Raw genomic sequence first — 11,949 nt, forward strand, 5'->3', positions numbered from 1 at the left:
TTTGTTCAAATTTTTTTTTCTTGCTAACGAAAACATGATTAACAATTCAAAGCCAGTGAAGCAATTTTAAAAAAATGGTTTATGGTCCATATTAAAACCATGAACCGTTAAGAAGATCCTCTCCAAATTATAGCATTCATTTAGGCATAATCGTAGCTACCAGATTCTATGATCAATTGTAGTTGATCAAATGGGTAATGTTGAATTTTGGTTTGTGTCAAATGCACATTTTAATAGGAATGATGATGAGTTTCACTCTAGTTCGATATACATTCAGAGTCGACCCATTGTCTATTAGGAAGGAAACGATGAATCCCCTTTGTTGAGTTTAGTCCCACATCGGACATTCATTGTCTTGTCTCTCTCCTTATAAGCTCTAGACCTCTCCACTCATTGCCAATTGGTTTTGAGTTCGACCCTCATATTTATCATGGTATCAGAGTGTTAGGTTTGTATAGGTCACGAGTTCGAATCTTTCCACCCTTAAAGATGATTCATATCTCCACGTGCTTGAGCCCAGTCCGGCCCACATGTGCGGGGGCGTGTTGAGTTTATTTTCACATTGAACACTCATTACCTTGTCTCTTTCCTTATAAGTTCTTAGGTCTCTCTACTCATTGTCAATTGGTTTTGAGTTGGGCCCCCCAAATTTATCACCCACCCTTGTTTTAAAGACTACGGAATTTATTAATTTGCCGTGTGTGTCACTTATTAGAAAATCACGAACTGGGTTGAGAACGAATTCTAAAGTTACAGTAGGCAGAAAATTAAGCTAATTCCATGGTGGGATGGGATGAGTATCAAGAGGCATTCCAAGGCAGACCAGGAATTCTAGGGCATGTTTGATTAATTACGCTAATGTTTTTATTATTATTTAGATCATTAGAAGTTGATCATTTAAGCATTGATGTATAATATATACATAGCTTCTACTGATCAAAAAAACAATATATACATAGCTTCTCTGATAAAAGAAATTAACCATTTACTTACACAACAAAACCAGAATTTGCCAAAAAAAAATCCTCATCATCGTTGTTGTCGTCATCAGGGCCATGGAAGCAGTTCTATCTCGCATTTTCGAAATTCTCATCATCAGTGTCATCATCATCGTCGTCATCGTCATCATCATCATCATCATCTTCTTCTTCTTTGTCGTAGTCACCTTTTTCATCGTCTTCACCATCTCCTTCCTCATCTACTCCTCCCCCTCCTACTGCCACAACACCCTCTTCTTTATCTTCTTTGAAAAAGGTTTGAAAAAGGGTCTTGGCATTGTTATCATCCCACTCTAACGCATCCCACCATTTCTTACTTCCTCTAATATGCTTGAGACCCAGTGGTAAGTTATCGACAGATAAAGGAAGCTTCTTAAGCTTCAAACAATCCCATACATCGATGGTGTCTAGCGAACCACAAACAAAAACCCTCCTACAAATACTTGTCAATTCAGGAAGACTAAACAAGTACAAGCGACGTAACCTTGGGAGTGTAATAGTAGCATCAGTAATGTTATCATATTTGCATATTTCCTCCTCTCCTCCCACGATTTCCTCTATCGAAAAAGAATTCCATACTTCAATCTCCTCGAGGTTCCCGAGCTGTTGCAACAATGCAAGAGATAATAGATTCTTTAGATTATTACAACTATGGATATGCAAAGTTTTTAGTCTTGTAAAGACGTTCGTTGTTGCAATTCCATCACAAAGACCCATTAATTTCGGCAACTTTCGAAGTACTAACCTCTCTAAACCAAGCAAAGAATCTTCTTCTGCCATAGTGATGTACTCCATCCCATTACATCTCGAGATGTAACATTCCTTCAACTCACTCAAGTTCGATATACAAGGCAATTTCGATAACCTAGAGATATCATGACAACCTTGTAGTGCCAATTGCCGAGTATTTTCAGGTAGAATGATGGAATTCCCGCCGCTGATGAGTTTACAACCTTGTATTTCTACACTATAACTCTCCTTGGAGATGGGTACAAAGCTTGACAACAACCCAATACCAAGATGATAGCTTCTCAACATTCTCCAATGCTTAGATCTCACATAGCTGAGAAAGCTATTCAAGTCCTTAAAGGAGATACCAAGATTAGCTAGTCTTGTGGAGTCTAAGACTTCTTTGAAACCTGTGTTTGATGACCATCTCCATCGACTTTTGAACATCGAAAGGTTTTCAAGATGGGAAAACTTGGGTATTACCTCAGCAGGAAACACTTTAAGTTTCTCAGTATAAGAGAGGTCAAGACGCCGGAGATTTACTAAACCTTCAATGTCATGTAGTAGCTCTGTAATGTAAGTATATGAGAGATCCAAAACCCTTAGCTTCTTGAGTTTCACCAACGAGGGTAGCTTCTTTATTTTACAAAAGCGTAATAAGAGGGCGTGGAGGTTATTTAAGTTGGAAAGTGAGGTGGGAAGTAGCCTTATCGTCGTATCAGACAGATCAAGAACTCTGAGGTTGTGTAACCGCTCGAAGAACAAATATGAGATGATTTTGGGAAGCGGGTTTCTCTGTAGGAGTAAAGTGCATAGTTTAGTACCCATGGAATGATCCGAAAGAAAATTTATTTCATTTTCCATCAATGAGACCCTCTCAGCATCTTCCATCCGTTCCACCAAAGCAATATTTTTCAATCCAATACCAGCTTTGACGATGAAACAAGGATTCTCCCTCGTGATGGTTATCGCCAAATCTCGAACTAAGTCATGCATCTTTACCCACTTTGTTCCGACGCTCTCTAACATGCAAGCATCTCTCAATTCATTCAAAATCGAATGTCCCTTGTCAATCTCCTTTTCCCTGTCTCCCACTTCATCTATCAATCCTTCGGCCATCCAATACTCTATTAGCTCTTCGATCTCGATCTTATAATCTTCGGGATATAATGCACAGTACAATAGACAAGCTCGAATTCTATCGTTCTTTAAGTGATTATAACTAAATTTTAAACGAGCAAAGACATCCTCTTCCAGTCCTTCAATATCAGCCCTCGAACATTTTAGTTCTTCTAAAGCATTTCTCCATACTCTAACGTTGATAACTCTCCTCATGGCTCGCCCTACCGTGATAATCGCAAGAGGCAAACCGCCACATTCTTTAGTAATTAGCTTTGCAGTTGTTTCTATTTCGGGAAGCAACACTACCTCGGAGCCAACTTTATCCTTGAACAAGTCCCATGCTTCTTCTTGGAACATAACTTCGACTTTGATATCTCTTTGGGTCTCCATGCCTCGACAGACTTTCATCGACTGAGTTGTAAATACTAGTTTGCAACCATTCTCGTCATTTGGTTGAGGGATTCCAACCTCTTCTAAGGGAAAATTACAACACAAATCATCTAAAATGAGTACAAATCTCTTCTTTCTCAACAATGTTCCAAACAATTTGCTTGCTCTACTAGTTGCATCTTCATTGTCCGTGAGATCCAAATCTATCGCCTTTCCAATGTCATGCTGTAATTTCTCCAAGTTCAAAACTTTAGACACAGTCACCCATATCACATTATCGAAAATCTGAGCTTCATTTAATTGGTTATTAATATGCATCATGATGGTTGTTTTCCCAACACCCCCCATACCATGAACACCAATCCTTTTAATCTTTTCGTTCACCAAACAATCCAAAATCTCCTTTAAAGTCCTTTCAGCTGTTCTCCCCATTAGTGTCATCGTGGGTAAGGTCTTTCCTCTATTGGGCAATGCGTCCACAAACAAACCGTTAGGAAATCCTCCTTTCCCGTGAAGCTCAACCACGTATTCCATCTTTTGTTCAACAAGCCTTCCCATTTTTAAGCGCGAATTGAAGTTTGGAAAACACCCTTTCATGCATTTTCCTTTTCCTTCAATAAGTTCTTTTTCAATGGTACTCACTTCCTTTGTAACTTTTTCCACATTTTTCATCCATATTTGTACCTCACTCCTTGGTTTCTTTCCAAACTGAGCCATGGCTCTATTCATTTCCAGTTTTATGTCGTTTTCTTGACCATTTAATTCTTCCATTTTGCTTCGCAAAGTCTCTGAATTAATCTCGACCATTTTGAAAGAATTGAACTGTCTTGCGAGGGGTTTCCAGAAACATTGCACAATAGCAATGAATGGCTCAACGATATTCATAGCCTCTGCATCGAACAAAAGTAGTGAGCAATGGAATGGTACATTAGAGATCAAACTTAACAAGAAAAAAGAATTAAGATACGAAGACATACTATAAGAGGAGACAATAAAAAACATGTGGAAAAAATGCCAACTTTTTGGACAAAAAAAGATGAATGAACAAACATTTATTGTTCAAATATTCAATAGAATATGAAAACAAAGATGTTTAACATATTTTGAGTTTTAATATGAACAGTCCAATAAAATATTGGCCAAGGATGTGTATGATTAACCCAGAGGGGGTGGCTCAATGGAAATTTCGGATCCAAAAGTGGTGAGAGTCCGTAGGTTGTGAGTTCGATGCACCCGTACCTGGTGTGTGTGATGTGCGGGCATTGCACGTGTCCGGGGGGAGGGACCCATATGCCTAGGCGCCGGCTCTGGCTCTTCCAGCCCCCCTAGTCGAATGTAAGTTCGGAACCCCCCGTCATATAAATATATATATATATATATATATAAGATGTGTATGATTGACTAGAAAATATTTTCTCAAAAAAAGAAACACACTGTTTTCATGAGAAAATGCTTCTCAAGAAAATAATTTCAAGAGATAATGTATACCAGTGTTTGTTTGACATAAGAAAGTGCCAAAATTATTACCATTAGAGAGATTCTATTGCCACGCCAACTTTTGCTAACACCACCCCAATTCATATGTAAACCAGCAAATATTAGCGTGTGGGGACACACACACACACACACACACACACAGAGGGTGGCATTAGCAAAAGTTGGTGCGGCAATAGCGGCCCTCTGTTATTATTCTTATTTGATAGTTCTCGGCCACTATTACAATGTAATGTAATATTGTTGTATCAAAATAAGATGAGGAAAAGTCTTGCAGGCGCCTAAACATATAGTCGATCAGTTTCAAATTTTTTTATTATTAAAATTAGTAGTTAACACATGTATTATAAAGGGTTTTTTTTTATAATTTAAAATGTTAATTAAAGGGATTTTGAAGATAACATTAAAAAAAAGAAGAAGGATAATTTGTAATTTTCTAAGAACCACCCTGATTATAGGGCTCGTGGGATTGCAATTGAATTAAATTTTGACGAAATGACTTATAATATTAAGTTTAAATGTTAAGGTGAGGGCATTTTTTATATTCCAAATTTTAATGTTCAACCACTTCTTCTCCACTTTCACTCATTATAATAGTAAAATAGTAAAGATATTAAATCTTTAAATTTTTTAATATTTATGATCAATATAAAATAAAATAGAGTAAATTACAGTTTGACCCCCTATAGTTTGGCATAAATCCATTTTGACCCTCTAATGTTTTGATAATTGTACTTACCTCCCTTTTTACTAAAGGATCAAATTTCAAAGTTATTTTACTATTTTATATTATTTTTTTATTAAAACAAAAATAAAAAATGCTCCCATCTTAGCATCCATTGAACCCATTTTTTTCATAGGTATATTTTTATTTATAAAAAGAAATTACATTTTAAAAGGCAAAATGATCTTTTTATAAAAAGAACCACAATTTGATCGAAGTGGGCAACTGATCCCTTAGATATTTATAAAGGAGATAAGTGTAATTATCAAAGCATTAGGGAGTCAAAATAAAATAATGCCAAACTTTAATTTATCCTATAAAACAAAGTCTTAATGATTAAATACTAGAGCAATGTTATTACTTATTACCACATCATTATGTTACAAATAAACATCCTAAGCGAATATTATTATATGATGTGACTTTACAATTAAAAATACGTTAATGATTTTCTGACTCAAAACTTTTCACTCCATCTGTATTCTGTTGACGTGGCAAAGGTACAAAATTGTTGATCATTTTCTTGTGTATCTCGAAGAAAAAGATCTATGGTTTTGTACCCTTATCACAATCCATATATCTATTTAGTTGTTCCCGTTGACTCAGGAAATAATAAATGACTCCAATCGTGAAGAACAAGATCTAATGGCCAGAATTTTAGGTGTATCTCAAATACATATCCCAATGATATATGTCGATAAGATCTCAGAATTTATTTCTTGAGTCATATTTCATGAATCAACGGAATCCAACCGAATCTATACGGACTTTAACAAGATGGATCATCGAGACTCTGACGTGTCAACTCAATCTTGCGGGTTCGAGACTAGACGATGAAGGGGATTTGAAAATCATGATTCTCAAATCCGGATCCCAGTCATCCGATCTTCTCGTTTTTGATTGGATCGAATTACCAGGTTGAACTATCCATAGAACCAAACCTGAATCGATCTTTATCGAAAAAGATGTAAAACTTTAAAAGAGATTTATGAATCAAAACTCTAACAGCACATCGCTTACCTGTTTATATCTCCAAGTCTGGGCCCACTGAGAAAGAAGAAACTATGGGGACCTTTTTTTTTTGGGTCCACACGATATTTGATGCAAGTGATTTGGATCGTAAGATTGAATCCTCTGCTGATCCTCGAACGGAGCGTTTATGGAGGGTACTTGCATTGATGCGAGAAAACTCTGTTTTAATTTCGCTTGTGGTGTTATGTATGTATTTTGGTGGACTTCTCTAATCTTCAATAACGTTTGACGAACAGCGTCCACCATACGTTTGAGATCGGATAAAATGCACAGGCTTTGAGGGAATCCTAGGCTTTTTTTTTTAACAATGGATTGGCATCCTGCGTCAAACTTTGTGATGACTTTTGAGTTTTGACTAATTGTGTATCCCGAGAAAAAAGATCTATGAGTGAAATTGGAAAATCAATTTTCATAAATCTATGTCACGTGTTGCATCCCAAATAAAAAATAAAGATAAAAACATTTAAATTTGGGATCCCAGTAATCGTATTGAAAAATACTAATATTTAAGACCTCATAAGGATGTTAATATTATCGCTAGAAAATCATCAACCAAGCCAGTTTTTTGTCCATGTTCACCAAAATAGGTGGGACTGCATCACTGGACCACAAAGAATGTTCCATGTGGCGTGCAAAGGAGACCAGGAGTCGAGTCGCAACCCAACTCCTGCGAGAGTACATGGCCTCCGCACAACAAGTATTTGTACCTGAAAATTAAATTAGACTACAAATGCACCAAAGAAAACCATTCATAAGAAATGAAAAACCAAAAACTTAATCCTTACTAAAGAAGAAAAAGCATTGATCCAATTATTGTATAGCAACGATCGAAACTACAAGTAGTTATTTGAGTTCAGAACTCGGATCATACAGCCCCGAGGCATAGTTAGAACCGAAGTTCCAATCAACTTGATCTTCTCTGTAAATAGGAGTAAAGGGCATTCCTTTCCTACAATATTTATATAAATTATGTGTTTGATCTCATCAACCAGTGTTCTGCATGCCTGCAGCGATACCCTTCATGGTCAAAATGAGGGTGTCCTCGAGGCCAGGAGCATATTCACTTGTTGGGTTCAGCTTCACAAGCTCCGCAGCTGGCTTGCTCGATTCCATAATCTCCTTCGACAAGTGAGGCCTCAATGTCACATGGTAGCTGGGGTCTCGGATCCGTTTGAGTGTGTAAGCCTGACACACATTCAGGGTCGTGATGTATGAGTCACGAAGACGGAGTCTTTGCTTCAAGTATGGGTCCCCTTCAAGAAGATCCTTGTGGCCAGCAATCTACAAGAATGGAAAAAATAATAATGGGTTTCTAATAGCTCGAACAACAGAACCAAACTTCATTCTAATGGAAGAAAATGAGCGGATTTCATTTTACCTGGAGAAGAAAGCTCTTAGTTTCTTCATATTCGGCTCTCAACCGTTCTCCAAATGACCACAGCTCCTTGGACACTAGGAGCTTGTCATACAAAGCAGCGATGCCTGGGTCTCCCTTGGCGAACACCATTTCAACCAAGTCAATTGTGACCCTAAAGAATGGCCACTTATTGTACATCTCCTGCAACATATGGAGATTCCTGATGTCCTTTTCAACTGCGTACTTGAATGCGGCCCCAAAGCCTAGCCACACGGGGAGATGAAACCTTGTTTGGGTCCATGCAAAGATCCATGGGATTGCACGAAGTGACTCGATGCCTCCACTTGGCTTTCGTTTTGATGGACGACTACCAATGTTCATCCGACCATATTCTGTCTCTGGTGTTGCCTGTAATTGTCAATGGAAAGGATCCTGTTAGGGTTCATATGATTGTTTGATAAAATGGTGTTGGTTTTCCTTAGAAAATGAGAAAATGAGATTTGCAATGGGAAAATATTCTCTGACCCCATCCTCTAGGAAAATGATTTTCTTGTCAGGTGGGAAAAATCCTAATGTTCTCCACATGGTCAGCCACAACCCAAAAACCATCTTTCTTTTTCGCATTTTCCTAGGTGCAATCAAACGCCAAAAAACATTCTTGAAGAAATACATTTTATCAAGACCACTTCCAGGGAAAGTGAATTCCCAAGAAAATGTTTTCCGTGCAATCATAACTCTAAATAGACAATACAGAGCATAGTATCGGCAGAATACTTACAAGGCGGAAGTATTCGACAAATCTGGGTTCTTGGAAGACAATTGAACGGTATTTTTTTGTGGCGAAAACAGCCATCTCATCCATGAGTGCACGCCATTCAGACTTCGGCGAAATTGGAGGACGCATCCCGTGCTCAAGTGTAGCAGCCGTGAAACGTTGGAGCGTTCTGAAACACAAGTGTTCTTCCCCAAAAGACTGTTCAATTACTTCACCTTGAACTGTCACACGAAGCGACCCATGAATCGTGTCTGGTGGTTGAGATAATATAGCAAGATGGGTGGGACCACCTCCTCTTCCAACAGTTCCACCACGGCCGTGGAACATTGTTAGCTTGACCCCATATTGTTTGGCAACCTTTATAAGCTCCTCTTGAGCCTTATATAGCTGCCACGCAGCAGAGAGACGCCCGGCATCCTTGCCAGAATCTGAGTACCCAATCATGACTTCCTGCTTCCCATTAATCCTATTCTTGTACCAATCAATTGAGAAGAGACGCGCCACAGCAGCAGGAGCAGCCTCGAGATCTGCAAGCTTCTCAAACAACGGTACGACCCTCAATGGTTTCTTCACACGGCACTCACGCTGTAAAAGCTCCACGGCAAGCACATCTGATGGTGCTGTTGCCATTGAAATTATGTACGCACCAAAGTTATCGGAAGGGAGTTCTGATATAACATGGAACGTGTCCAAAACTTCCGCAATTTCCTCAGTTTTAGGAAGATCAGGGCCAAATAGTGGACGCTTGCCACTGAGTTCAGACAGGAGCCATTCCTGTCGATGTTTCTCAGACCATTCTCGGTAGGATCCTAGTCCAAGGTGATTTGTGATGGCATCAATAACATCGGTATGCCTGTCTGATTCTTGCCTTATATCGAGTCTCACAAGAGAGAGACCAAATGTTGAAACTTGCCGCAAAAAATCAAGAAGGCTCCCGTCGGCAATCGCCCTATCACCACAAGAGCATAGTGATCTGTAACAAAGCTCAAGAGGCTCCAAAAACTACACAATAGAGACAGGAAAAGTCAGTTCATAGCTAACCCAGTTATCGGACAAAGCAAATAAAAATCCCTGAATTTCTCCAATAAAAATATCATCGTTCATGCTAGTGGGATAAAGAGTTTGCTTATAAAAGCAATTAGTTCTATAAATATATTTATATGTCTGCATAAGCACATTACTTTAAGCTAATCGGGGGTCTGAATTTCAGCGAAGGAACTTTGTAGTGAACCTGAATGTCAGACACAAACCTAAAGGAATGTGTTCTTTATTCAGATTGAACTTAAGAGGACTGTTTGAGAAACAAAAAACACGTATTCAAGTTCTAATGCATCTCCTTGAATTACTTGTACAACCTATCGTCAGTAGCAAACATATCATGCTTATTATGAAGACGTCAAGATTGACCTCAAATGCTAGTATTGGTGGTACAAGGCACATCTCTTTGTGGGTTCACAAGAAAGAGAGCAAATTCTAAGGAAAGGTACAGTTGTCAATCTATTGCTTAGCTCCTTTTCTAGGGAAAAATGATAAATATTAGAGGATGGAGAGACCTGATCAATGTTAGTATAAGTCGCCTCCTCGGGAATGTCAGAGGTTCCACTCGCCAATAAATGGCGAGAACGCTCACGTGTCTGATACAGTTTATCCCTCACATCGCTGAGAATAACACGATAGGGTTCACTTGGGGGAACTTGTTTCCAAAATTCTGCACCAGAAAAAAGTTGAAAAAGATAAATAAATAAAAAATCAGAGAATACAAAAGGGAAAAATAAGAAGAAAAAAATTTCAATTGGGATGCTTTTAAATAAATGTTAAATGTTGTTACATGCCTTTAGAAAATTTAGGTCTTGATAATTTCAACTGTCTACCATTATGAGTTAAAGTTCATATCCAAAATCCAAGAATACATGGGTGGAATGAACCCAACCATGAAATACCTTATTGAAAAAAAAAAACATATTTACCTATGTAGTGTTTGGCATCCTTCTTTGAGGACCTGTGGAGTACATCTGCCCGGACACGAAGCTCGTCACTGCAACGCCACATGGACAACTGCAAATAGTGATAGAAAATTAGTGCAATAATGGTAACAAGTGTCTTGTAATATGTAATGAACTTGCTGAGAAACAGTCCTTCCAGAGAGAATATGAAAGGACAAAATGGTGCATAAATAATTGTGACTGAAAAGTTCCGTACCTCAAACATAAGATCCTCTATCTGGGAATAATACAAGTTAGCAGCCATCATTCTAGCCAATAGGCATACATCCCTTGTAACTTCGGGCGTTACCCTTGGATTTCCTACAATTGACATTAAACAGATTTGTAAGCCAGCAAATCATCATAATTTTGAGAAACATGAACACATATCCATGCATAATTATATGTACGGGCAAAAATATTACACATATCCCTCTCTCTTCATTAACTAATATACAACTTCACAGAATCACTCACTATAAGAACCATTTTTTGGAATTTTGAGTACCATGCTACCAACATCAAAGAGTAATAATCACATTACACGTAAGGCACCATGAAATCAAAACACCAAAGTTAATGAAAAAAGTAATCATTTTCACAAGTAAACTGAAATGTTTGGTAGTAACTTATATCTTACTAAACCATTCAGAAAGCATGCTAATTAGTGAATCTTGGAGAATAGTCCTACCATCACGATCCCCACCCATCCAAGAAGAGAACTGAATGAGGGGGGCATTGTAAGGAACACGTTCATTTATACCAATGTTCTTCAAAGCAGTGTCAACACGGCGTAAAAATTTTGGGACACCCTTCCAAATTGTCTCATGGAAGTAGCTCATCCCTGCCCTCATCTCATCTTGTGGGGTTGGAGGAGTCCTACGAATTTCGTCTGTACGAAATGCAGCCTGAATCTGCATGTAAAAGAAGGAAAACAAAATCAACATGTTGCAAATTTAAGTGAGTAGTCAATTCTTTTGGTGAAGTCTAAACATAACTCTAAGATTCAATCCTAAGTGTAATAAAACAATCAATTTACACATTTAATGCTGCATTAGAAATTTTGATTTGATTATATATCAGCAAATGACAGAGACAGTGGAGGAACAATGGAAAGCTACATAAACACCAGGTCACTGGTCCAGATAATCAGTCATGATTCTGTGGTACATGCCCAAATAATAAATTTCATCGACACTAGGATCATAAGGGACAAAATTTTCACAGGAGACTAACCCATGCATCCAAAATATTCAAAACCTCAAAAAAATAGCATGATAAACACAAGGTTCTTTACAGGTACAGGAGTATGCATTAAACAAATCAGAAATTGTTGAAAGGATAGA

At 38.0% G+C, this 11,949-nt stretch overlaps 2 protein-coding genes across 6 annotated transcripts in view; both read right to left on the bottom strand.

Annotated features, from left to right (window-relative positions):
• Positions 1-842: 842 nt before the first annotated feature.
• LOC147392288 (disease resistance protein At4g27190-like) lies at positions 843-6,765 on the bottom strand. 3 transcript variants are annotated; one of them, XM_086460106.1, is made up of 2 exons: positions 6,478-6,765; positions 843-4,129 (listed from the first exon to the last, which is right to left on the bottom strand). In XM_086460106.1, exon 2 carries the CDS (start codon positions 4,122-4,124, stop codon positions 1,068-1,070), a length of 3,057 nt encoding a protein of 1,018 aa, XP_086316232.1. In that variant the 5' UTR covers positions 4,125-4,129; positions 6,478-6,765; the 3' UTR covers positions 843-1,067. The 3 variants fall into 3 exon arrangements, with proteins under 3 accessions (XP_086316232.1, XP_086316233.1, XP_086316234.1); XM_086460107.1 differs by lacking the exon at positions 6,478-6,765 and adding an exon at positions 4,479-4,594; XM_086460108.1 differs by lacking the exon at positions 6,478-6,765 and having other exon boundaries at positions 1,418-1,601; positions 1,744-4,606.
• Positions 6,766-7,274: 509 nt separating this feature from the next.
• LOC147392289 (phosphoenolpyruvate carboxylase 2) overlaps positions 7,275-11,949 on the bottom strand; it is an 8,505-nt gene continuing 3,830 nt past the window's right edge. For all 3 annotated transcript variants that reach the window (XM_086458182.1, XM_086458180.1, XM_086458181.1), the window contains 7 exons: positions 11,295-11,517; positions 10,821-10,924; positions 10,589-10,676; positions 10,175-10,329; positions 8,625-9,623; positions 7,868-8,254; positions 7,275-7,770 (listed from right to left, as the gene is read on the bottom strand). In XM_086458182.1, the coding sequence (XP_086314308.1) occupies positions 7,474-7,770; positions 7,868-8,254; positions 8,625-9,623; positions 10,175-10,329; positions 10,589-10,676; positions 10,821-10,924; positions 11,295-11,517 (2,253 nt within the window). In that variant the 3' untranslated portion in view covers positions 7,275-7,473. The remainder of the gene's footprint in view (positions 7,771-7,867; positions 8,255-8,624; positions 9,624-10,174; positions 10,330-10,588; positions 10,677-10,820; positions 10,925-11,294; positions 11,518-11,949) is intronic.

The sequence above is a fragment of the Akebia trifoliata genome, chromosome 11, assembly GCF_017979445.1.
Source record: "Akebia trifoliata isolate Shusen 1 chromosome 11, ASM1797944v1, whole genome shotgun sequence".
NCBI lineage: Eukaryota > Viridiplantae > Streptophyta > Magnoliopsida > Ranunculales > Lardizabalaceae > Akebia > Akebia trifoliata.

What these genes read in the sequence shown, in the direction of transcription:
- LOC147392288 (XM_086460106.1), bottom strand. Translation starts at nt 4,124, where the DNA reads ATGAATATCGTTGAGCCATTCATTGCTATTGTGCAATGTTTCTGGAAA.